This window comes from Daphnia pulicaria, chromosome 1 (assembly GCF_021234035.1).
Source record: "Daphnia pulicaria isolate SC F1-1A chromosome 1, SC_F0-13Bv2, whole genome shotgun sequence".
Classification (NCBI taxonomy): domain Eukaryota; kingdom Metazoa; phylum Arthropoda; class Branchiopoda; order Diplostraca; family Daphniidae; genus Daphnia; species Daphnia pulicaria.
Window position 1 is genome coordinate 38,868,634 of NC_060913.1, and position 26,169 is coordinate 38,894,802.

A 26,169-nucleotide genomic window follows, 5' to 3' on the forward strand; every position below is an offset into this window, starting at 1 on the left:
TCTTGCATTAATATTTTTCCTTTTTTTTCTCTCTCTGTTATTCCCACATCTCATTTTTCACAATTTAACCTTTTCTTCTTTTCTCTCAACGCTCCACTTTATTGGAGCTCCAAGGCCTCCTCCTTTTCTTCATCAAAATTAGGCCCGAACAAAAAAGAAAGCGGCATTCGGCCCGCCTGAGAGGAGAAATTGCTTCATGGACGGGCCCAATCAGAGAGCCTCTCCATAAAAACACGAGGGAAGGTCGACGCGAGGAATACCGAAACCGGCCGATCGTCCCGTGCGCCGGCCGATCGTCCCGTGCGCAAGCCGATCGTCCCGTGCGCCGGCCGATCGTCCCGTGCGCCGTCCCATCTAACGACCCTGTCATCCCGGCCCCATCACGGGAACAAGAGGCAATCAATCTACGCTGGGCCTTGGCTCGATTAGACGCAGCTGCCCCTCCTCCATGAGCTTACTTCCCGACGCCGGCTGAGAGAGCCGAATTTGCCAGACAAATTTCGGCACCACCCGTCCAAGACTTCCGGATCACCAGGGGGCTGTTTCACGGCCCCAAACAACATCAACCGATCGCGCCAGTCCAGGCAGCCGCCAAAGTAGAAGAAGAGGGAGCAGTTGGCGCAGAAGAGAAAAGAGAAGAAGATGCATTTGGAGGTGAGGACAGCGAGGAGGACGAGACTCTGCAGATTCTCTACGAGAGCCTGTCACTCGAAGAGCCGACACAAGCCCCCATCCCGCCACCACCTAAACAAACAGAGCCAACACGGCAAGGCCGATCAAGAGGGAGGGGGCTTCTGATGTACTCGCCAGAGAGTCTCAGAGAGAGCTTCAGAGAGAGCCCCAGAGAACGATCCAAATCCAGGATCGCCTGGATTCGAAGACTGGAGGAACAACAAAAAGAAAATTAATTTCACATCACTGTTCCAACCACATCACTGTATTCTAGGAATGTCGTCTTGTCGTCGATAAATACAGGATGTGCCTTTCTTCCATTAATTTATTGTAACATTTTCAATCTTCAAAAAAAAAAAAACCTTCTTACATCCAACGGGAGATAAGCAAAAGCTGACCTCCATAACAAAAACTTTTCCTTTCCTCTCAGCAAACAGGAACACAGCATTCCAAAGGTGATTAGGTGAACGAGGGTCGAGCCAAAACTTAGCCGACCCACCGCTCGTCACGCCATCTACTGAGAGGAAGGAGAGACGAAAAACTTTCACTCCCCAACAACACCGGCAGAGGCGCTGCAGTCAAACTTGAAGCAGCCAGTTCCTACAACTAATTGCTGCCATTCCGGCAGCAGCTGCACCAGGAGCGCCAGCAGCTCCAGCCGCAGTTACGTCGACCAAGCTCCCAAAACGTCAAATCAAGCCGTTCAAAGGGGACGTGCTTGAATGGACGGCCTTCTGGGAAGGTTACAACGCAGCCGTCCATGAATCGGCCTTTCCGGCGGTTCAAAAATTTGGATATCTTAAATACTACTTGAAAGGTGAAGCACAGCTGTGCGTGGAGAATCTGGAGCTGACAGACGCAAACTACACCGTTGCAGTGAATCTCCTGAAGGCGATGTACGGCAAAACGGACGTTCTGATTGAGGCCCACACCCAGAAATTGGACACTCTGCAAACATTGAGAGACGTAGCTGATAGCGTGGCACTTAGGTGCTTCCAACTGACTATCCAGTCACATATCAACGCGTTGGAGACACTTGGAGTTGCAAGAGCGAGCCACGGATGTCTCCTTGGATCAAGAATTTTACGCTCGATCCCACTCAAACTTCAAGCAAAGTGGGCCGAATCAGCAACAAACAAGGTAACAGACATTGATCAAGTTCTAAAATTTATCGAAGAGCAAGTTGAAGCTGCAGAGCGACTCAGCCGTCTAAGAGCTACAACACCAAAGCCGGCCCAAAATTCTCAACAGCCGACCAAAGCAACACCACCGACAACACCAACAGCTTCTCAGCTCGGAGTCAGCAGCAAGCCGACTCCACAATCAAAACATTCAAGCAAAACAAGAAGAAATGGCAGTCCACCACCAAGTAGAGAAGCGACAGCATCATCTCCAAAAAAGCCAATGCTGCCGTGCGTGTTCTGCAAGGAGATGCATTGGGCTATAAATTGCCCAATGGAGCTAAAAGAAAAAAAGGCAGCCATCACCATCGAAAGAAGATGCTCTAACTGTTTTGGTCAACACGAGACCACTGTTTGTTTTAATCCACACAGGTGCCAGCGATGCCGAGCCAAGCACCACACATCTTTGTGCGCCGAGAAAGATACCAGATTCGGATCCTCAACTATAATTCCAAGCAAACCGGCCGCTGGGAGCAGCTCAACAACAGCGTGCGCAAGCTTCTTTGGTGAAGTTATTCTAAAAACAGCAACCGTTTACATTACAGGCCCAAATGGAAAACAGATCCGAGCAATTCTCTTCCTCGACGATGGCAGCCATAGGACATGGATTAAAAAGCAGATTTCGAAAGAACTTCAACTGAAGATCATCCAGGTGGAGCAGATCGCGACCAGGGCCTTCCGCCAGACAGTGACCCCTCCAGCAGAAACTCACAACGTGGTCAAGATGACGGTGCGGGGCCAGGAACCCCAACGGTGCGTATTGAAGCTTTAGAAGCAACCGACAAAGTTGGAAGCACCGGCCCGTACCAAACTACAGAATTTAAAAGAAAGCTGTGGCTGGAGAATGAAAATTTGGCAGACGACCGCTTCAAACGTGAAGGTGGAGACGAGGACGTTGGGATTCTTGTTGGAATGGACCAAATGTTTAACATCATGTTCAACGAGCCAGCAACCACCAGCCCGTGCGGACTCAGAGCCTACACTTCAAAACTAGGAAAAGTCATCGGTGGTCCATCACAAGAAAAAACATCGAAACAAAGTCAAACAATTGTCAGTCAACTACTAATCAATTCAAATTGATCTATACCACAGATCACCTCACAGCCATCGAAATTTTTCAACAGCATCCAACCAGACCAGTCGGAAAGCAGGGAGACAGGAAACTCCAGTCTCCTTCCACTAACAGAAAATTCTGAACAAATCTGCTTTTTCGACACGACAAAAGAAAAAAAAAGGTTTGAAATGGAGAAATTAAATTTTGATCTCTCGTTATTTTTGCGTCTAGAGAATTTCGCAAATTTGGACGACTGTGTTGCTATAGAGAAGGACGATCAATTCCGCTCCTTCTGCGAAGAAATCACGCGATTTGACGACGGCAGATACTGCACGCCAATTCCATGGACGACTGACAGATGGAGACTGGAAATCAACCACCAGATGGCAGCAGGAAGACTGTGGGGCATGCTGACCAAGCTACGCAAATCTCCAGTCGACTTGGCCAGCTACATCAAAGAAATCAACCAACTAATAGCAAACGGATTTGTAGAAGAGGCTGATTTCAATTACGACGGCCTCCACACTTATCTACCGCATCATCCAGTCTACCGGACAGACAAGGCCACCACAAAAATTCGACTAGTTTTCGACGGCGCCGCAAGATCCAAATATGGGCCGAGCCTCAACGATGTTTTGGAGACCGGACCAAATCTCAATCCTGATCTCCTCTCGGTCTTAATGCGCTTCCGGATGAACCGGATCGCCTGGATTGCGGATATTGAAAAAGCATCCCTCAACATCGCGCTGCAGCCCGAAGACGCCGAAGCGGTCAGATTTTTATGGCCGAGGGAGCCGGAAAATCCCAGCTCCGATTTCATCGCATGCAAATGGAAAAGAGTTCCATTTGGGCTAAGTTCAAGTCCATTCCTTTTAAGAGTCACCATTAATAAACATTTGCTCTCAGTCAAACCTAGATTTCCAAAGACAGTCGAACAAAGAGAAGAGCAACTTTACGTGGATTACTACCTTGGAGGAGCAGACAACGTGCCAACAGCCATTACCACGATGGGAGAGACCGTCACGTTATTTTCAGAGGCCCAACTCAACATGAGGAGCTGGGCAACAAACAACAATCAGCTCCGTGACTTTCTCACCGAAAAAGAAATGTCGAATCAGATTGTCGGAATCCTTTCACCCACAATAGATGGCCAGCAAAATGCACTGGGTCTTAGATGGGACACGAGCTCCGATTCATTTAAATTTGACCCTACATCTATAATGGAAGCAGCCGTGGAGATCACCAAGAGAAAAATTCTGAGCATCTCAGCAAGAATATTCGACCCAATTGGTTTTCTAGCTCCTACAGTCTTACTTTTAAAAATAATCTATCAAAAACTTTGGGAAGGAGACATAGGTTGGGACGATGACGCCACACCTGAAGTGAAGAACACCTGGAGCAGCATCATGAAAGGCCTGAAGGATCTACATCATTTGGAGATCCCACGATGGATTGGATATTCAAAAACTTCCATCGTCTCCGCAGAAATTCATGTGTTCGGTGATGCATCAGAAGCAGCCTACGGAGCAGTAGCCTACGCACGGCTCCAACTGGAGAACGGAATTCCTTACACCATCCTCCTAGCCAGCAAAATGAGAGTGGCGCCTCTTTCAAAAAAGAAAGTAACGTTACCCAGACTCGAACTACTAAGCTCTTTGTTAGCAATTCGTTTAGGAGAGAAAATTCGAACCTCCCTTCACACCGAATCATGGAAAACGACTTACTGGACAGACTCCCTCGTCACACTCGGATGGATAAGAGGAAATCCCAATCGCTGGAGACCGTTCGTGCGAAACCAAGTGGAAACCATCAGGAAATTTTCCAACGCGGAGTGGTGGAGACATTGCCCCGGATTGTAGAATCCAGCCGATCTCGCTTCGCGGGGAGCGCCAGCGCATGCGCTGGTGGAATCGAAACTTTGGTGGCACGGACCAGCCTGGCTGACAGAAGGAGAAAGCGAATGGCCAAATTCCCCAGAAAACAACTCTAACGAAACTCAAGAGAAAATCGGGTAAGAGGAGACAAAGAAAACGGTGACTGTCTCCTTTGCAGCGGTCGAAACCGCCCAGCCAATTGAATGGTACCTCGACAAAACCTCTACATGGAACAAACTACTTTTCAGATCAGCATGGGTCCTCAGAGGAATCAACCGTATGAATAAAAGAACGCGCGACCCAGGACTCGAACTAAAAGAAATCATCATAGTCGCCGGAAAAGAAATAACATTCGACAAGATAGTCACCGAAGAGCTGAACGAAGCGGAGCTAGCCATCTGCAGACAGCTCCAAGTAGAACGCTATCCCAAAGTTTTCCGGACACTCCAGCTCGGACTGCAGATTCACCCAAAGGAGAAAATCGCATCGCTCCGACCGGTCTGGGACAATCGAGATCGACTCATCCGAGTCACTGGAAGAGTGGCGCTTGCCCTCAGGGATCGAGACATTCAACCACCGATCCTTCTCCCAGCAAACCATCCTGTTGTAACAATGTTGATAACTAACAAACATGTATTTAATTTACACACAGGAGTCAAAACAACGCTGTCAGAACTAAAAGAAAAATATTGGATCGTGAGAGGGCGCCAACAAGTGAGAAACGTTTGGTTCGCCTGTGTGAAGTGCCAGAAGCTGACTTCACCTCCTTTCCGACAAGTAGCAGCGCCGTTACCAGCCAACCGACTCCGCGATGCCAGGGCATTCGAAATAACCGGAACCGATTTTGCTGGCCCACTGTACTGCAAAAATGCGACTCCGAAAAGGAAATCCAAGTCGGCGCCATCCGTCGAACAAGTCATTCCGGAACCTCCACCAGAAGAAGAGAACCCGGATGCAGCGGAGCTTCCCACCGAAGAAGCTCCCGAAGAAGAAGACGATGGCGACCAACCGGATCCAGCGCAACAAGTCAACAAAAAGCAACCGAAAAGTTACGTGTGCATCTTTACTTGTGCCGTGACGAGAGCGATTCATCTGGAGTTAACCAAAGACATGACGGCTCGCTCCTTTTTATTAGCTTTCCGTCGATTCTCCGCCAGAAGAGGCCCAGTGTCAGTGATGTACAGTGACAATGCCCAAACTTTCCGTTGTGTGTCTCGATATCTTAAAAACAATCGATCCAACCCATCCGTTCACGACCTCCTCGCCATGAGAAGAACCAGCTGGATCTTCTCCGTTAGCCTCGCTCCATGGTGGGGCGGATTTTGGGAGAGAATGGTGAGGATCACGAAAGATTTATTGAGACGATCCAACGGGCGCGCATGTCTCGCGTACGACGAACTGGAAGTGAGTTTAATCGAAACGGAAAGTGTGATTAACGCGAGACCGTTGAACTACATTGGAGAAGCCCTACTAACACAGCGATGTACCATGGATATGACTGCAGCGTACTCCCAAGGATAAGGGAGATACAAACAGCATATCCATGGAATGCTTCATGTTGATCCTTATTTCCCCTTTCCCGCACGTACCATTTGTATGTGCCTTGAATATACCGGTTTGTGTATACACAGTATCCTTAAGTAACATCCATCTTTGGATATGATTTCTGTTAGAAAATAAAAGCTAAAAGTCTCAACCCAGAGTTGAACTACTGACCTTCAGTTCCGTAGCTCACCTCTCTGACCACTAGACCAACTGTTCATACACTTGAGGAACAAATGTTTGGAAGTAATGGAAATTGAGATATTTTTTAGCTTTTTCGTCCACTGTGTACCTAATATGGTTATACTGTGATGCACATTCTGTGTATGTACCAAATGGTATATCAACAAAATCATACCCCCGGGTATATTACTTTGACGTACAATCAGTATATTAATGAATATACGCTGGTGGATCTACGATGAATATTCTTTATTTGATCCCATCCTAGATCCAAATAAATTTATACCTACGCTATACTACCGCCCCCCCCCCCCAATTGCGACCTGGATCTATTCATCCCATATTTACCTACATCTTACATAAAGTGGATGGGCCGTGTTAGTAGGGAGGAGCGGACGATCCGCTCCCGATCACTTCGAATCAGTTTCTCAACAATCGTCGTTCAACTTGTGCTACGCCGGAGCCAGCAGTCAATCTATTGGCTCCCGGTTCAACAAGTGAACTACTCAAGAAAATGGATCAGAACAGGCGTGATTACGTCAGTTACTTGTGCTCGCGGTTCGTCTCCGATTACCTGATGCAGCTGGATAATTTTCACGCAAAAGGAGCGTCGGGCAGGAAAATCCGCGTCGGTGAAGTTGTCGTAATTCACGACAAACTTTCTAAGCGGCTCATGTGGGAGACGGGAGTAGTTAAAGAATTACTCCCCAGCTGCGACGGCCTAGTCTGATCCGCGATAGTCAAATTCCCAAACGGTAAATTATTAACCCGAGCCATTCAATGTTTATATCCCGTAGAACTGAGAGAAGATCAACCGGAAGATGTGGAGATCGCAGACGGTGCATTGAATCCGGAGCCAGCTGAAGCAACTGCTCCGCAATTTCCAAATCCACCCGATCCGGCTCCACTCCCATTGCTCCCGATCGATCCAGCTGACGTCGAAGAAGATGATCATGTGGCCAATCCGGCCACAACTGACGTCTGCGAGGTCGAGTCCCAAGGCATGGGCTCTGGTGGGGAGTATGTTGGAAACGAAAGACGTCCCCAACGGCCGACGACGAGATCCGGCCGAACAACCAGGATTCCGGCCCATTTAAGGGAATACAATCTTCGGGGCCCCCGATAGGTGGCCCCTTGTCACCCGCTTGATTGTTGTATACTTCTTTGTGCCCCTTCCCCCCCCCCCTGGTGTCAATGAAATATTCTGGAGGGGGTCGGGCCTGTCTGTCTTAATCTATCTATCAAACCAGTCAGTCTCAATACAATCAGCGTAACAATCTCTAAACTTGTGTCATCATCTTTAATCTTTTCAACTCAATTCGGTAAGGTAATTTAAGACACGCTTCCCTTCCGAACAGCTCATAGGCTACCCTATCGATTGGGGCCAACAAGGTTTTGTTTTATAATAATAATCCTTTACATCACTTTTATCGATTAGGCATGTTTTTCATGTCTCGCTGCCTCCATAATTGCTCTAGGCCCTTTGAGCTTCATAGACCGCCTCTGAGCAAATGTGCAGCTAATTATGTCTTGGGTCGCATCTCTCCTCTCTCTTGCTGGCCAAGGGAGAGTGAGTCAGTTTTACCACCCTTCTTTACTCCCTAGCTCCATCTCTATCCTCAGCATGCCACAGATCTTCCCACTGCAACTGTGCGCGATACCCTCTCTGTCTTGGTGGAGGCTGTATCGGTGGCCGTCGGCTGGCGGCCTCGAAGGTCCAACCAAACCGAGTTGGCTCCAGCAAGCCAAACAGAGATCGTGTACGTTCCGCCCTCTCAGTGTGGTGCAGATAGGCCCAGTTTCCCTCATACATACAGTGGGTACCGAAAGTATCCGTACGGCTGAGAGGATCAGTAGGGAAAACGCGTTTTTCAAAACGCTCCCAAAAATAGAATTCTCGGTGGAATTCGATAAATTTTTTTTCAAAGGTTAATATTAGGGCGGGGTATCATGTGAATTTTTTTGGGAATTTTTCGACAACGCGATATGTGGTTTTTATCGCGTTGCGTAAGTATCCGTACGGCCGAGAGGCCTAGTAGGGAATGGGCTTACTTTGGAGGCCTGTCATTCGGTATCTACGTAATATTATAGGGTGGGAAAGTTCTTAAAAAAAAGAGCTGCATTAGCTCTATGTGTGGTCATAAGATCACATTTTTCAAATTTCATTTATAGTAATGAAATCGAAATCGAAAACACGAATTATAAGTTTTCCGTTTTCTTCCCCTCGATTCCCCATCACCAGTGTTGCCACATCTCAAAATCTCTTTCTTCCCTTGGACGGAAGAGGGAGAAAGAGAAAGGATAAATATTTTTTGATATGGCAACACTGGTGATGGGGAATCGAGGGGAAGAAAACGGAAAACTTATAATTCGTGTTTTCAATTTCGATTTCATTACTATAAATGAAATTTGAAAAATGTGATCTTATGACCACACATAGAGCTAATGCAGCTCTTTTTTTTAAGAACTTTCCCACCCTATAATATTACGTAGATACCGAATGACAGGCCTCCAAAGTAAGCCCATTCCCTACTAGGCCTCTCGGCCGTACGGATACTTACGCAACGCGATAAAAACCACATATCGCGTTGTCGAAAAATTCCCAAAAAAAATCACATGATACCCCGCCCTAATATTAACCTTTGAAAAAATTTTTATCGAATTCCACCGAGAATTCTATTTTTGGGAGCGTTTTGAAAAACGCGTTTTCCCTACTGATCCTCTCAGCCGTAAGGATACTTTCGGTACCCACTGTATATATATATCTAGTATCCACTCGTGTATGTCACATTCGTTCCATGTATATTGGTTGTTGACTACGGAAAATAAACTCCGGACAATACTCTAACCTCGGAGTACGTCCAGTTAAAGTTTTCCACTTCAAAATTTTTCAAAATTTCTAATGCCTATGGTGGCGACAGTGCAAGTGTGTAGTAAAAAGTACATATTTTGAAGTGGAAAACTTTAGGGTATAGGGAAGGGTTCTCTGAGTTGGTTCTATTGTAAATCATTCTTTATATTCGTATAGAGTGAAGAATTGTGCATCTTTTGGCACAAAGAAAAATATTTTAGCTTTACTTCTAGTATTTTTTGTAAATTTTTGAAAACGCCGTATTTGACACGGCGCATATGGGGGAAAACGGGTGTACCTAATAAACTGAACGATACCGTAGCGCCTTGGGGGTTAATCCTACGACGACTTCATGTGTAGAAAAAATGTAGATCATCATTAGATCTACTCAGGGAAAAAAGGAAAAAAATCTAGCCCAAGCGGTTCAAGAGTTATTGAATTTTTTCTAGGACACGTAGTGCCATAAGAATGCACTGAAAAAAGGGGGGTGTACCTAATAGTTTGGCTGGTACTGTAGGTAAATAGCAAGTAAAATAACAAATGTGAGAATCAAAGAAACTTCGCGCGCCAAAAATCCCTAGCAAGTAACTAGCCAGTTGTAGCCAGTAGATCGTGGTGAGTGCGGGTGGTTGTCTTTTTTTCATAATGAATTAGGGGGTACGGTACTCATAAGATATTCATAAGATCATGTTAGTTTAAAACTAATATGCTCATGGTGGGGTGGTACTAGCATGTTTCAGAGAAAAAACATGCTAGAGGAAACAGATAAGCAACAGCATGCATGACAGCAGAAAGCTAGAAAGTTACTGCTATATAACTTGCACTAGCTATCATTTTCCTACGGGAAACTACAATGTCCAGTGAAGTCAGAAAACAACAAGTAACTTGCTAGAATGATGACAAATCCTTTAAAAATGTTAAACACAAAAATAACCTGTTCTTTCACTTTGTATTATTTAATCGAAAATGAAGCTCCATAAGAGGGCTGTGTTAATTTCAGGCACGTTGTCCCTAATCGAGATTTTCGACCTTTTCCAGACCTCGCAACTCAGCATCCTAACGTTGTCTATTTAACTGCGGGGAGGGGGGCGGGGCGATCAGTTACTTATGTAGCGTTGAGAATAACAAGTTGTACCACATTGTACAACGATACACACAAGAATTAAGAATAAAAGTATTTTGCAAACGTTTTTATATTTAAACCCTAGATTAAAACGATTTAATACAATAATAATGTACGAGCTAGTTATCAAAAAGGCACACTCTAATGGACAAGTCGACTCTCATAGACTAGTCGATAAGAATCGACTTTCCTCAGTAGAAAAAGTGACTGTGCGAATTCGTCGCTAAGGATTGACGAGATAGTCTGCGACCAGCCTGAGGCTGATGCCGCTGAGCAATCTTTCCTCAACTCAACGCCTCAACCCCATTATCATAGCCTTCTACAGTTTCGGCCACGGGGCACAGATTCACCCTGGGTGTAAATTTTTTTCAAGCCACCCACCCACCCTCAGCTGCCTATACCTAGGCCACAAGCGATGCCATTTTACGAAAGTCACATTTTTAAATTCCTGTTTTCCGCAAAATCACACATAAATGGTCAAGTTTAATTATAACGTGGTGGCCATGGCTTAAAATAAATGAAAAATGAAAATTTTGCGGAAAACAGGAATTTAAAATGTGACTTTCGTAAAATGGCAACGCATGTGACCTAGGTATAGGCAGCTGGTATAGGCGGGTGGGTGGCTCGAACCAAAATTGACAACCAGGGTGAATCAGTGCTCCGTGGCCGTAACTGTAGAAGCATGGCCTACTTAATGGTTAAGGCCTGTAAACTTGAATCCTGCCACATGAAGGCGAGAGGATCTGCAAAATTCCCTATCCTTTCCCCATGCAAGAGCCAATCAGAAGAAAAAACGAGGCTGCAACTTCGCCATCTGGCGTTCGATATTGCTTTCTCGTTAGAATGGTTAGGTAGCCATGTAACTTGCAAGTTTTTTACGGTTTCCTCTAGCAATGATGGATGAGTGGTTAGCGGTGATCACCACCATGTTATAGGTATGGCGTTCAATTGTCGATCGGGAGGAAGCTTTTTTTATTTACAGTTTATAAAAAAGGTTGTGTTTCACGGAGTAATTGATTAGAATAATTTTGCGGAAATTATGCAATGTAGTTCTACCCTATTTAGTCGTTTTCCTAAACAACTGCTTTTGAACTTAGTACGAAAAACGCATTGTTATTTACTTTACAACGAGATTTGCATCTTGAAACACCAGATGGCGAAGTTTCAGCCTCGATTTTTTTTCTGATTGGCTCTTGCCCGGGCAAGGATAGGGAATTTGGCCACACCTCTCGCCTTCATGGCAGTAGATACAAGTCTACAGGCCTTAACCATAGAGTAGGCCATGGTAGAAGTCTATGCGGCCTATGCCCATGATGCATTTTACATTGCATATCTCATGTGCAGACGACTTTCACCATTTTTGAGAATCTATTTGTCAGCTATTGTGATTGTTTTGTAGTTTTGCTCTTGAAAACCACTGAAAGTGAAAACTATTAAATTACAAAATAGTTTAGGAGAACGTTTGTGATTGAAATCTACTATATCGCACTGCATGACAAGTAAACATAAACTGTTTGATTAAATAAGCCTAATCTATTTTAGGTAAAAGTATTTTTTAGATAATAAGTTTTTTGCCTGTTACTTCAATATGTTACCATATGGAATTGAGCTAATATGGAATCTGTTTGTAACTGGGAATGAATAATTATAGGAAATGTAAAGATATATAATCAATTTATTTTACATTTAGATACTTACAGACATGGATGATTGTGAAGCACAAAATGATGAAATTATGGCTTTAAAGAGCATATTAGAAGAGACACAGATTCATGTAAGAAACTCTACAGCATCAGAGATAGTTGGATGCATTTATGTAAAGCCAGATGTGCCAGAAAATTTTATCGTTGAAGCCAATAAAGATGGCAAAATGCAACAGTTTGCTGTACATCACCTTTGTCCCATTGAATTGCATTTTAGCATCCCTGTTAACTACCCAACAGTTAACCCACCTAACTTCACATTAGTTTGTAAATGGCTGAGAAGAGATCAGGTAATATGTTAAAAAATTTGAAAATAATTTTTTGGTTTTCTACTTTTTTTTTTTTTATTTGATTGATATCAGCTGTCAAAGCTTTGCCAAAAGCTTGATAACAAATGGGAAGATGAGTCAAAAGGACAGGTGGTATTATTTGAGTGGATGCAGTTCCTGCAATATGAAGCATTACAATTCCTAGAAATACAGAGTTCTTTGGATCTATCATGGTCCTATTTACTGGTTAAACCTACCAGACTATCTTCCAGTTTGTCAGAGCGCCAACACTCCCCTGTTGCTGCCAGTGTACATCGACCTATCATCAAACTAGATTCTAGAGCTGTTTCAGATAACCAATGTGATGGAGATCTTCTAGAAGTGTTAAAAGAATATGAAAGGGTAGCTGAACAGTTAATGTTTGTGAAGGCTAGTCATACTTGCAAAGTTTGTTTTGGTGATAAGTTGGGTGTTACTTGTATTCGGTTTCCAAGCTGCAACCATGTGTACTGCAAAGAATGCATGAGGAGCTATTTCGAAATTAAAATTGCGGAAGGTGCAGTTAACGGATTACATTGCCCGGAAGATAAGTGTGCATCCCAAGCTTCCCCTGGACAAGTATATATTTTGTTTCTTTTATTTATTCTTTTATTTTCTTCTCTATTTTACTTCAGTTACATTTTCAATTAGGTGAAAGAATTGGTCAGTGCTGATACGTTTGCGCGTTATGATACATTACTCCTTCAATCTACCATAGCTTCAATGACTAATATTACGTATTGTCCGCGACCTCAATGTAAGTTTCGAGCAACTAAATTATAATTTTTTTATTAAGAGACATGTTTTTAAGAAATATAACAGAATGCTCAAATTGCTTAATATAGGCCAATATCCAGTTTCTTATGAGCCAGAGAGCAATCTTGTTTCTTGTCCATATTGCAATTTCCATTTTTGTCTGATGTGTAAGGCAACTTATCATGGTGTTGCTCCATGTAAAATGACTTCAGGTTGGTTCTATAGATACATGGGAAAGCGCGAGTCTTAATTATTTTTGTATCTACGTAGCGGAAAAAATGAAGCTTTTTGACAATTACATCAATGGAGATGACTCAACTAGAGAGAGTATGGAAAAGCGTTACGGGAAGAAACAATTAAAATCCATGGTGAATGATATTCAAGCTGAAACATGGATTGGACAGAACAGTAAGCCATGTCCACATTGTAACGCACCTATTGAGGTAATATGTGACTTGAATACTATATAAAGAATGCACTTCTAATTTAATAACTTAACGTAACTCGCAGAAAAAAGATGGATGTAACAAAATGTCCTGTCCTCGTTGCAATACCTATTTTTGTTGGCTGTGCCTTGCTCAACTCGATCCGAAGTGCCCCTATTTACACTTTTCAAATGCCAGCGCCAGATGTAATCTGTTTGAGGGCTTAGTTGACGATGATGCAGATGAGAATGATTGGATAAATATTAATGGTGATATTGACGATGATTTCAGTGATGATGAAAATTTCGTTAATATGCTGTAGATATGTTGGCAGCAGAAACATTCGTTCCAAGGAACCGCGAAGTTTATACACAATTTTTACACTACTATTATAACCTGGGAGCAACAAACAATACCACAAACACCAATAAAAACTCTCTAAAAGTTAAGCATTTTTATTCGAATGGCTTGATTCCAATATAATGGTCTTGATTCGAATACATGCAACCAACTATACATTATTGAACAGATTTTTCCATCGTTCTTCCCTAGTATCCAAGTCAGAGGTCACAGGTGCAAACGGTGAAAGTCACAAATTTTCCACAAATCTTAGGAATTTTGGAAAATTTAAAGATAAATTTCAATTTTGAGAGGGGAAATGCTGTTTAGGAGGAATAGCGATTATTTCTGTGAATTAAAAATTTCAAACGATCTCATATTTTAAGGAAGAAACAACGCAAAAAAAATGTGACAGGCAGCGCTCCTAGCGGAATTCGTTTTCGACAGTCTTTCCACTTTTGTAACACAGTAACAGTAGTTTGAGTGGTCCAGTGGTCCTATTACTCATATATCGTGTTAATCTTTAATCAGTATCAAGGACACAGCTCGTTACTTCATGTAATTCGTAGACAGCTGCTCTGATTATTAACTTTCCTAAACCAATTTTACGAAGAACGGATTATTACATGGCGCAAGTAATATATACATCCTCGTGTAGATTATAATCAGTTACGTCCATGAATCTGCTATTAATGAGTAGGAATCAAAACAATGACGGATAGTGTTGGTTCTGATCGTCGAAGCGACACATCTGGTCACGGACCTGGTGGTGTTACTCCAATAGCAGGCAGATTAAGGATGGATGCTGTTTGTGTAATTGACCTCAATCAAAGTGAATATCTAAGCCACAGAAAAAAAGCATTTGATGAAGTACGGCAAGCAACTGCTGCAGTAAATGCTAATTGCCATCATGTCCAGGTTTGAAATTTGTGAATTATTTGAAATACTTATTATTATTATTTTGTTTTATATTGGATATTTAGTTTGAAAAGCTTGATTTTGGTGAGACAACTATTCTGGAAACTTTTTACAATGCTGATGTCGCCCTAGTAGATTTATCAAATCAAGTTCAACAAAGTGCCTTATTTTATCACTTGGGTGTGCGAGAAAGTTTTGGCATGAAGGAAAACATCTTACTCTATAATGATAAAGACCCAGGACTTACTCTCATGCTTAAGGTATGTCATAACATAGTTAGGTGACAAAATAACTCAATATTTAATTAATGAGACAGAATTTTTAGTAATAATGAATGAACATTTTTTTTTTTAATAATGTTTTTCTCAGAGGTCTTGCAGCAATTACACATTTGTGTCATATCGTACTCTGGAATGTGGCACATGTGTTGAAACTGATCCTTCCACTGCCCGTTTGGGATGTGGAGAGGAATCTGGACCAGAACCAGGGTTCAAAATCCAGTTATCAATTAAGCTGAGAAGACTTCTGCAAGATGTTGAAGTGCAGTCAAAGGCTCATATGAAAGAGAAATTCCTTGCAGATTTAAGAAAGGCTAGAGAAACATGGACTGGTCAAGAATTGATCAGGGCCCTTCAGGGTATGAGGAGGAGGCTTGACGATCCAAATATTCTCTCCGGCGATGTTATTCTCAATATGTTAATATCCTTCAGGTATAAATTCTTAAAGCGTACACAGTGGTTAAGAAAAGCACTGACGAGTTTATTTAACCCCAAAATCTAGAGAGGTGCAAGACTACGATGCAATGGTGACATTATTAGAGGATCTAAAAACGGTACCAAACCGCCGTCATTACACACACACACCAGCAATACGGCATTTGTATGCTTTCGCTCTTAATCGCAGAAATCGAGAAGGAGATCGGGAGAGAGCTTTGGAAGTAATGAAAAAGGCGCTTGAAAAAAAAGAAAATCATGTACCCGATATTCTTTGCCTATGTGGACGTATTTATAAAGATATCTTCGTCGAATCACAACATATTGACATGGATAGTTTGCAGAATGCCATCCACTGGTATAGGAAAGGTCCGTATCCATTTGGTGGTTGTTGTTTTGTTATCCTCTATTTTATTTAGTAATAGTTTTTTTTTTATTGCAATTTTTGTAAACTGTCGTTGGATAGCTTTAAGGTAAGTTTAGATTATTGTGTTGCATTAAAAATGTGTTTTATTTATGTTCAATTGATGTGTTACACTTGTAGTACCACGAAAAGTAATGTAGAGAAATTAAATATTTATTTATACATTTTTTTTTTTTTTTTTTTCTAATTTTAGGCTTTGAAGTGCAACCCAATGAGTACGCGGGAATAAATTTGGCTACCTTACTGGTAATCGCGGGGAACGAGTTTTCCAAGTCGGAGGAGTTGCAGCACATTGGTATGGTGCTAAATAATTTGATAGGACGGAAAGGATCCCTGTCATCGTTGAAAGATTATTGGGACGTGGCGACGTTTTTCGAGATCTGTGTTCTGGCCGAAGATTATGGCAAAGCCGTCCAGGCAGCAGAATGCATGTTCAAACTCAAACCTCCGAATTGGCATTTAAAATCCACCATTGGTAACATCACACTGATCAATCGCTTTCGCCATAAAACGGACGAAAGTGCAAGTGCAGCCGGTGAATCAACGCCATCTCCTGAAGAGCAAGTCTTCAATTTCTGGTTAGAATATTTTGTTGAAGCTACGAAGGCTGAAACGGAAGAAACCATTCGATTTCCTATTGTAATCGTGGAACCCACCAAAGTATTCATGCCATCTTATGTCAATGTCCATCTCGGGGCGGAGGAAAAGTCTCTGGAAATCTGGAACATGTGTTTGGACAGTTTATTAGTAAGTTTAATTGTAAACATTTTGTAGCTTTATTTGATTATGTTTTTCTCATCTAAAGGGGAAATGTCGACAAGTCCACCATTGGCTATTTACTGCCGAAATGATCAAAAGTGTGTCGCTTTACAAGCGCGATGAACGGTGCCTCTTCCTTTACGTCCACCAAAACTCAGATGATTTTCAAATGATCTTTCCATCGGCCGCGTGTCGTCAAATGTTTTATGATCTTGTTCTTCAACTCACAGCCGATCTGGGAGAAGCTTTTACAGATCTCGATAGTGACTTGACCCCGGGAGCTATTCGTTATGAATACGAACTCGATGACCAGAGTAGGCGGGTTGTGTTGGGAAAAGGTAATTGAAATTTCAGTCTAGTTGAATTTAAAATTAACTTGAAGCATGTTGAACAGGAACCTACGGCGTGGTGTATGCTGCTCGCGACTTCAATACACAAGTGCGGATTGCTGTCAAAGAAGTACCAGAAAAAGATATCGGCGAAGTGCAACCCCTTCACGAAGAGATTAGACTCCACTCTCAATTGCGCCATAGGAATATCGTCAAATATCTGGGCTCCATCTCTGAAGGGGGATTTTTCAAAATTTTTATGGAGCAAGTTCCAGGAGGCAGTCTATCCGAGCTATTGCGATCAAAATGGGGCCCCTTGAAAGAGAATGAGGCAACTATTGCTTATTATACACGACAGATTCTGCAAGGCTTGAAATACCTTCATGACCAAAAAATCGTGCATCGGGACATCAAAGGCGACAATGTTCTCGTCAATACGTACAGGTATTTTTAAATGTTGTAGGTATCAGTAATACCAATTATTCTGTTACTAATTCCTTTTTATTAAACAAGTGGTGTTGTAAAGATTTCTGATTTTGGAACATCAAAGCGCCTTGCTGGTCTTTGTCTCAGTACGGAAACATTCACAGGAACTCTACAATATATGGCGCCGGAAGTTATCGACAAAGGTCAAAGGGGTTATGGTGCCCCAGCTGACATTTGGTCCCTTGGTTGTACGATAGTTGAAATGGCAACTGGCAAACCTCCGTTCATCGAATTGGGATCACCCGAGGCTGCCATGTTCAAGGTAAAACACCACACGCTCGTCGCCTTGTTTTTACTATCGCAAACCTACAAGAGTTGTCTTATGTTTAGGTCGGCTATTACAAAATGCATCCGGAAATTCCTGTAGAAATGTCTGAAAGAGCCAAGCATTTTATTTTGCGCTGCTTCGAACCCGATCCAGATCGACGAGCAACTGCCGCAGAACTGATGGAGGAAAACTTTTTATCAGAGTTCGTCCTATTTATTATTACACATTCGGTTAAATCAACAGACTGTAGCCTGAAATGTGTCGTTGTTTTTTAGGAAGAAAAAAATGGGTCGACTTCCATCTAACCAAGAATATAGTCGAAGCGTTTCTGTTCCCGTTGGCGATCGGTCCATGCTCCGGACAGAACGTGGTAGTCACTTGCCAAGAATGGCTAGTTCTCCTGAAGAAAAGTATTATTGGCAATAATTGTTAATATCCTTAATCTTTGCTTTCCTTCGTATAATCTCGTCTCATTCTTCGCGATTCATTTGCTTGGTGTGGCATTTTCAGTGGTTTCGCCTACATGACCAAAACAAGTCCGGCCAACACATCCATACATTCGCCAATGTCATCACCCGTCACCATCCCTGCACAATTAAGCTTTACAACCAGGTAATCCACATTTAAGAGCTTGTTTTCCATCTACTTAGATCTCTTCATCAGTCAGGGTTTTAGCAAGAATAACATAACAATACTATTTTGCTTTGGTGGTTGTTTTATTTCTAGCACTGTAATGTCACTGGATGAGGACCCTCTGATATGTGGAAGGCGAAGTTCTGCAAATAGCCATGGGACAAATACTGGCCCATCATCAGGATATTTGAGTCCCTTTCCTCTTAGTCCTGAGGTGGACGGTTGTTCTACCAAAGGCGGAGGCATCCTGGGCGAAGGTGTCGAACTTTCTCCTGAAGATGGGTTTTACACCCTTAAGAAAGATTCGCAGCGAAGACAAACGTTGACGCGTGTCTTATCGCAAGATGGGAAGAAAATTTGTGAAGTTTGGCTTCGTTCCCTGGAAAAAGAAGTAGGACAAACTCCACTCACCGCACCACATTTACTGACATTGATGCGAGGTCTGCGCGACTTCATCCCAGAACAAAACAAGTCAGCCATTGAAGCAGCTATCAGTACCCTTCGGGAAGAAGTTGACTTTGATGTACTATAATACTATACTTATAACCCACCTTGAATTATTAAGTTTGTCTTATCTGGCCGGCAGGCCTTTCCTTTTCAAAAGTGTATACACCGTAGGTATGTGCCTTTGGTATATGTCGCGTCAAAGGCAACCATACACTTTTGAAAAGGAAAAAAAAAAAGGTCTGCCGGCCATAGTGAATAAAAATTTACTCCTTTGTCCAATATGCCGACAGATTTTTGCGCTCAATCACATCCAGTTAGCTCTGTACCTGTTCCAGGATGCGGTAATGATTGCTATCTTTTTCTATTACCATTCAAATGACTTTGGTTTCACTTTGAACAGTTTATCAGATGCATTTTCGTTCATTTTGCAGGTCAATGCCGTTTTACGAATGCACAGCATCAAACCTCATTGGATGTTTGCGCTTGACAACTTAGTACGTAGCGCGGTGCAAGCAGCTATAACCGTTTTGAGTCCAGAGCTAGGTGCTAACCTAGCCGGTGGGGAATCCAGACGGATTAAAGTATACTATTGGAAAATGTTGTATTCAAACCGGAATAATTTCACATTTGTCTTCATCTCAAGATGGATGATCGAGTTGATGGAGCGGGCGAGGGGAAACCCGTTGGAAACTGGGAGGAAGCGCGTGAAAGAGTCGAAGAAGGATCGACTTCAGGTGTTTCTACCATCAATTCGAACAAATCCCCCAAAGAATCAACGGTTGGCAGTTATTTAAATTTTGCAGTGATTATTTCCTTCTTTTTTTAAAACTAATATCTATATTTAGGAGAATGAACGTTTTCGGGAAGAGCTCAAGAATGCCTTAGAAACTCTGCGGCGCGACAATTTGCGTTTAATGCAGGAATTAGTGGATACTCAGCGCAGTTACCAAGATACCTTACGGACGACTTTGTCGGAACAACAACTACAGAGGCAACTGATACAACAACTTCTACCGCCAAGGCCGTTGCAAGTTCAGGCAATTCCAAGTATATTTTTTAAATATTATACCTATTTGTCTGGTGACTTTATTAAAATCCTTGTTACTTTCTTGGATTAGGTGAAATTGATTCTGCGCTAGTTTCCTGGTTGCAGTCGAATAATGTAGAGGAATGTGACATAGCTTTGTTTACTTCGGAAGGATACATACTTATTGACGTGATAGAATTCTTTACAAGGGAAGACCTTCGACGAATTGGCTTGCGTGGTGGTACCGAATTGCGTCTGTGGAGAGCAATTTTAGAACAACGAGCTCAATCGAATATTGCTTAAATCTATCAATGAGTATAACAAGAAAACCGCACGTTCAGCCGAATCAAACAAAACAAAAAGCGCATAATTATTGTGTAATTAACCTCATAGTCGGCCAATGAAACTACGCTCTTTCTGAAGTTTTTAGTTGTACTATTGTCACCAGTAAACAGAAAAGGATCTGCAGAGCTCTCTGCCAACAAGATCTTTTATGTTGTTAGAATTTATATAAAATGTTGTGTTTTTTTGCTTTTACTTGGAATGTTTAAAAGTCATCTTCTATGTGCCATTTCACTCATCCCAAACCTTTCTGCTCCACTTTTACAATTCTTTTCTTTAATTCATGGCAATAATTTTATCTCCCGGTTTGAATAAAGTGCAGCAAATTATATTTACTAGCGTAAATATTTGTGCTTTCTCGTCATTTATAGATGTTTAATTAGCAATTCTGTTTGGGAAATACCAGAAAAAAGAAACGTATATCTACCAATTCACTTGTAGTTAAAGTTACGGTTCTTTTTGTAATACAAACAAAAACCCGACGATCTCGACAATTGACGACTGATTGACAAAATGAAAGAAATGAATGTGCATCAATGCATCCACAAATTTGTAAACTAAAAATGAAGACAGCACAGCACAGAAGGTGTTGGTCAGATAAAATCAAGGATCAAATTAAACAGTAGGAGAATCAACGCGCGGCGGTTACGTCTTAATTCCAAGTTGGTTCAAAATTCTTCGTCGTTGGGGCGATCGAGATCCCGGTAGTGGGACATGTGACGAGGTCCACCGCTATAGAAAAATAAATATACAAATACAATTTTTTTTTTTTAATCAGAGTTTCATTTAGTAATCATTTAGCCAAGCATAATGCCCTGCTTTTATTAAACTTGTTCAAGGCCGGCTAACGATTGGAAATGATTATGGAAATGTGAATTACCGCTTAAAAGGGAAGGAAAGCAACTGTTTCTGGTATTCAAACGAAAGCAAAGAAAACAACGTTTGGAGGGTAGCCTGTTCTTTATTAGAAGACGTCGAAGTCAGCTGGAGTATCAACGTCATCATAGCCAATTATTGTCCGACCTTCATACGAGGATTGTTGGGGCCTGCAACAAGTCATACAGCTGAGCTTTAGACTTTGTCAAACCCAAATCCCAGTACAACCTCTAATCTTCCCGAAAACATGGTAAAACTCATGAAATCGAAGAAGAAAATCACTTACCCACGGCCTCTGCCTCCGCGGTTATTTCGTCCGCCAAATCCGAAATCCCTGCCTCCTCCTCCGCCAGCGTTACTAAAGCTATTGATCTGTGGCGGTCCTCCGAAACCACCTCCAACATAACCTCCTCTTCCTCCACCGTAATTGAAAGCACCATATCTTATTTGAGAATATGAAAGAGATTAACAAACATATTTAATAAGAAGGAAATTATTATCACTAACCCGAAACCTCCAGGTGGACCGAAATGCTCGCCTCTTTGGGACTCATTCATCGGCGATGGTCTCACCCCGGCAGCTCGATTTCCAGGATGCTCGGGCAATTGCGGCCTTTTGGGGTCACGCAAGTAGTTGTTGAAATATTCAACATCCTTTCGCACCTCATCAATCTTTTCAGCATGTTTGTTAAAAACATGTTTGCGAACGAAATCCGGACCCTTAAACTTTTTGCCAGATAGAGGGCATAGCCATTTGTCTTTGGCAAGTTCCTGTGTGTTGGCAGCAACGAACTTTTCGACCTCGCTGAAACAAAATGTATAATTATGTAAAATGTCGCAAGAAAAAGTAATAAAAAAGAATTCCTTACGCTTTCGATTCTTTCAAACCCAATTTACTCGCTTCTTCATCACTTAGCCGTTTGATTGGCTCCAGAAATGATGCAATCTTATTCTCGAAAGATCGACAATAGTCATTGATTTCATTTTGGGTAACCTACATTCCGAATAAATACATGTTTCAACTAAAAAAACAACATTCTTTTTAAATTTATGCTTTCGCACAGGCGATATTACTTTGGATGACGGAGGAATTCCACGAGCATGCATAATGCCACATCGGTTCGGCATTTCATCTTCATTCGGATATTCGCAATGATTGTAGTAATCAACCGAGTGAACAATACGCAAGTAGAAGAGCAGACGATCCAGCACTTTAATAAGTTCGTCGTCTCTAGTCAATCCTGCAGCTGCTTCAGCTTCTTCGCCTTCTTCATTAGCTGAGGCACCCAAGAGCTCTTCCTCTTCAGCAGAAGCTTCTTCGATCAAAAAATCGGTTATGTTGTTCAGAACCGGGTTGCGACTGGTGCCAGAGAAAGTAAGTGTAGAATCAGCGACCGAAGAATGTTTAGCTTTATCATTCTCTTCCTCAGCCCATAGTCCCAAACGTGCATCTAAGTTTTGGATGATTTTGGCTGCTAAACGAATGTCGTTCCTCACAACTTGTTTATGCGATGTTATGCCACTAACGGTACGGATGCGACGACTTAGATCCCGGTTCACAATGGCTCCCAATTCGGTGTCACGTAGCTAAAATTAAAAAAAAAAAAAACAGTTAATATTACCCATTAGTCATACAGTAATTAATTGTTACTTATAGAAACATACTCGAATGTTGTTCAAATTCCAACAAATCTCTTTGATGTTAACATTGCGCTCAAACGTCACCCAACCACGGCGAAACCATCTGCGTTCTGGCTGAGGATCAGCAATAGCAGCACGTAAAAATCCAGGATACCGTTTGCACATCTTCATTAAACAAAGCTAAAGATTAGAAAACTGAATCTAACAAAAAAAATTAGAAACTCTCATTACCGCTTCGACTTCCAGTTTGGTAATGGTAGGTGCCAAATTACGGAGAAATATGGAGGCAGTCCGATGCAATTCTCGGGGAAGAACTGGCCCGCCATTTTCCTTTTTTTCTTCCTCCTTGCTTTCATCTTCATCAACTTTTTCTTTGGCATCATCTTTTACTGGAATTTCATCAGCTGCTTCGGTTTCCCTAGGACTACCCTCACCACCAGCTGGCTTACCATCAGGGCTTTGAGGAGCTTCAGATATTTCCGATTGTTCCTTTCCTTCCCGCTCCCAGTCGCTTCCACTATCCGATTCAAATCCGCTTCGTTTTCTTTTGCCACCTTTAAAATAAATATAAAAAATACTGGTAAGGCAGTGCGTCAAAAATTAATAACAATGAATTCCTACTGTTATTAGGACTTTTTGGGTCAGAGCTAATTTCCATTTTGGAGTCCTCGATCACACCATCTTCTTTAGCATCGTCGCCTTCGCCCAAATCATCATTTTCTTTATCTTCAATCTCCTTGATAACCTTCTCTTGGATTTTAATAGGCTGCTTCAATTATGAAAGTGAAATGATTTTTAAAAAATCAGTTATAACCAATTAAAGGAAATTAAATAGACAAACCTTATCGGCGGTTGGTTGAGGAGGGTTGTCAAGGACCTGAAGATCTAACTCATTCCCACCTTCGAGTTTAATTACCACGGTGTCAAGAAGTTTTACTAGCTTTTCTGACTGATCCGCATCGATAGTCACTTGATCAAAAGAACCCTCAGCCATTAAATCCAAAATAGTTTTCATGCGTAACTATATTGAATTAATTGATTAGTTACAACCAGAATCTGTCAAAATTAGAGACAACTTACTTCAATATGAGCTTTATGCTCGTTCTTCCGTTTTTGATTCTCTTCCGGGTGATATTTCAACTTAAACCTACATTCGTTCGAGGAAAATATAATAAAACAAATTAGTAACAGAATTAATGTTGAAAACTTCGAATTAAAATAACCAGCTAGGGACCACACTTTTCAAGAGGCCAAGATTTCCCTCACCTGTTCTCCCGGTACGGATTTTTTATAACCTAGCTACTAACTGACCACTGCATTGCGCGCAGTTGAACCCTACTCTAACGCACACTTTGGAGATCTGTTCATTTCATGTTCACACAGTTAAAAAATTGATTTTCAAGTAGCTTTTGACAGATGGTATGGCACCTTATAGAAAGGTCGGAGATGGTTGAAATAAACGGAGGGACGTCAATAGCAGCTATGTCAATCGGCTGAAAAACAGGGGGGATTAAATATATGTAAATTGGTTATCCGAAATCCGATTACACGCGGCAAAACTTATAAATAATTTAGTTACCAGAAAAATTCAATGCAATACACAACACACAAGTCTTTAAAAGAAAACTTATAAGAAATTCTTAAAATATTGATTAAATTTGATATTAACACTTGTAAAAACAAGAAAAAAAAACAAGCAAAAACATACCACTCTTCATCCTTGTGGCTTGTGAAAAATTCATTCAGCTGCTGACGACGAAATTCTAGCTTGTACTCGGCATACTTTTTAACTGCTTCTTCGTCAGAGATTGAATCATCGTGGGCAGCCAGAAAAGCTTTAAAGGACATCATTGGTGGTTGAGTAGGAAATTCTTCCCCTCTGGAAAATCAGGCATTATTTATTATTATTATTAACCCTACACAACTAACAATTACCATAAAAACATTACCTTGAAGAAGATCCACTAAAGTTTCCAGCGTTTGGTGGAGTATTAATGACTGGTTCATTCTGACCCCATGACGAGCCAATGTTGGGCCCATAACCAGCATCAAATCCATAGCGCCTGTCTTCCCTAAAACCATTGTACAAGATTAATAAATGGCAGCATAATATTAGTATGAAAAACATACCAGTCAGGCCTCATCCTTTTTGGAGCTTGTGGTGCATCATACCCACCTGCTGGGCTGTATCTTTCACGACCTCTGTAAGATTCGCGATATTCGTGACGTGGTTGAGAACGAGACCCTCTTTGAGACCAAGATTCACCTCTTCTCGGTTCCATGATGCCTCTACTTTGAAACATGCATTGGACTAAACAGCTTAAAAATAACAGAGCATTTGTCAAACCAACCTATCATTCCACTCTTCTCTCCTAGGATTGCCTCTTTCTTCTCTCCTTCCAGATTCTCCAGCTCCCCGGTACTCACTTCGTTCTCCTCTAAACTTATCCCTTCTGCGACGATCATAATCATCATCACTGTCCCCCATGGTACAGGTTGGTGACCTACTTCTTAAGCTATGGAGAAAAAAAAGAGGAAAGTTTAGTTTAATGTTTTATAATATTAAGCATCAATTAATCAACTAATAAGTAAAAGTACTGCCAACTAAGTGGCAATATGGCCGAAAATGCAGATGATTTTTGATAAGAACAATTCGATGTACCGGCATACTCAAATACCAACGCAAGTAAAATAAAAAACTTAATTTCACACACAAGGTTACAGAACTCGCTATAAAACTATTGGTGTTCATAAATTTCATATCTTCTTCGAACTTTACCCAAGTTTGCGTTTCGTTTGATTTCGCCACGCGATCAGAAGAAAACTGAGAACGCCGTTGCCCGTTGGTGCCAACGAAAGTTTGAGGAATACAAGTGCTGTCGCCTGCAGGGTAAAACTGTTACTGCCTTATGATTTGAATAATCAGTAACTGAAGAACATGGCTTGGGCTGAGAGACAACTGACAAGCGACATAGGCTAAGGCCGCTAAGCGCTAAGCTAGTTAATTTCTTGTAATAACTAATAAGATAACAAAAAAATATATTTTCACCAATGTTTTTTTCTAATAATTGGATCATTTATGAATTAAACTTCTAATGTACCTAGTAAGAAAGTAGTCTTAAAGATTTTTTTATTAAGACCATTGGCAAAAGCAAGATTCAACTAGCTATTACATTCTATTATTTATTTTGTATTTGTTATGAATTTTATATTTTAATCCTAATTATAGCTTTAATTGATCTAATGATAAATTAAATTGTCGTGGCGCCACATGCTAGGCTAAACCATCGCACCGT

General features: G+C 41.8%; 3 protein-coding genes and 1 long non-coding RNA gene across 13 annotated transcripts; 2 read left to right on the forward strand and 2 right to left on the reverse strand.

Annotated features, from left to right (window-relative positions):
• Positions 1-11,821: 11,821 nt before the first annotated feature.
• Positions 11,822-14,193, forward strand: LOC124340155 (E3 ubiquitin-protein ligase RNF14-like). 3 transcript variants are annotated; one of them, XM_046792931.1, is made up of 8 exons: positions 11,824-11,979; positions 12,040-12,107; positions 12,171-12,473; positions 12,546-13,070; positions 13,143-13,248; positions 13,337-13,459; positions 13,518-13,690; positions 13,758-14,193. In XM_046792931.1, the coding sequence occupies exons 1-8, from the start codon at positions 11,973-11,975 to the stop codon at positions 13,992-13,994; spliced, it is 1,542 nt and encodes a 513-aa protein (XP_046648887.1). In that variant the 5' UTR covers positions 11,824-11,972; the 3' UTR covers positions 13,995-14,193. The 3 variants fall into 3 exon arrangements, with proteins under 3 accessions (XP_046648889.1, XP_046648887.1, XP_046648888.1); XM_046792933.1 differs by lacking the exon at positions 12,040-12,107 and having other exon boundaries at positions 11,822-11,979; XM_046792932.1 differs by lacking the exon at positions 12,040-12,107 and having other exon boundaries at positions 11,827-12,022.
• On the reverse strand, positions 13,265-13,682 carry LOC124340191. The gene is made up of 2 exons (XR_006918031.1): positions 13,547-13,682; positions 13,265-13,466 (listed from the first exon to the last, which is right to left on the reverse strand). It is a non-coding gene; the product is annotated as an uncharacterized LOC124340191 (long non-coding RNA).
• Positions 14,194-14,462: 269 nt separating the features above from the next.
• Positions 14,463-20,702, forward strand: LOC124340078 (mitogen-activated protein kinase kinase kinase 15-like). 3 transcript variants are annotated; one of them, XM_046792926.1, is made up of 18 exons: positions 14,463-14,646; positions 14,712-14,929; positions 14,995-15,189; positions 15,299-15,639; positions 15,710-16,011; positions 16,260-16,813; positions 16,872-17,163; positions 17,220-17,598; positions 17,668-17,902; positions 17,971-18,110; positions 18,184-18,318; positions 18,419-18,520; positions 18,635-19,064; positions 19,279-19,329; positions 19,420-19,569; positions 19,632-19,766; positions 19,834-20,035; positions 20,107-20,702. In XM_046792926.1, the coding sequence occupies exons 2-18, from the start codon at positions 14,723-14,725 to the stop codon at positions 20,316-20,318; spliced, it is 4,062 nt and encodes a 1,353-aa protein (XP_046648882.1). In that variant the 5' UTR covers positions 14,463-14,646; positions 14,712-14,722; the 3' UTR covers positions 20,319-20,702. The 3 variants fall into 3 exon arrangements, with proteins under 3 accessions (XP_046648882.1, XP_046648883.1, XP_046648884.1); XM_046792927.1 differs by having other exon boundaries at positions 14,463-14,929; XM_046792928.1 differs by lacking the exons at positions 14,463-14,646; positions 14,712-14,929; positions 14,995-15,189; positions 15,299-15,639 and having other exon boundaries at positions 15,712-15,761; positions 15,833-16,011.
• Positions 20,703-20,777: 75 nt separating this feature from the next.
• LOC124340114 (serrate RNA effector molecule homolog) lies at positions 20,778-25,791 on the reverse strand. Of its 6 annotated transcripts, none has more exons than XR_006918030.1 (16): positions 25,653-25,791; positions 25,225-25,389; positions 25,004-25,162; positions 24,823-24,945; positions 24,582-24,752; positions 23,954-24,020; positions 23,715-23,894; positions 23,495-23,639; positions 23,105-23,427; positions 22,898-23,038; positions 22,307-22,819; positions 22,102-22,226; positions 21,741-22,037; positions 21,520-21,675; positions 21,238-21,403; positions 20,778-21,089 (listed from the first exon to the last, which is right to left on the reverse strand). XR_006918030.1 is itself a non-coding variant. In XM_046792930.1 (15 exons), exons 2-15 carry the CDS (start codon positions 25,359-25,361, stop codon positions 21,026-21,028), a joined length of 2,607 nt encoding a protein of 868 aa, XP_046648886.1. In that variant the 5' UTR covers positions 25,362-25,389; positions 25,653-25,791; the 3' UTR covers positions 20,778-21,025. The 6 variants fall into 6 exon arrangements, 1 of the variants encoding a protein (XP_046648886.1); XR_006918028.1 differs by having other exon boundaries at positions 23,495-23,642; XR_006918029.1 differs by having other exon boundaries at positions 25,004-25,165.
• Between the last annotated feature and the right edge of the window lie 378 nt (positions 25,792-26,169).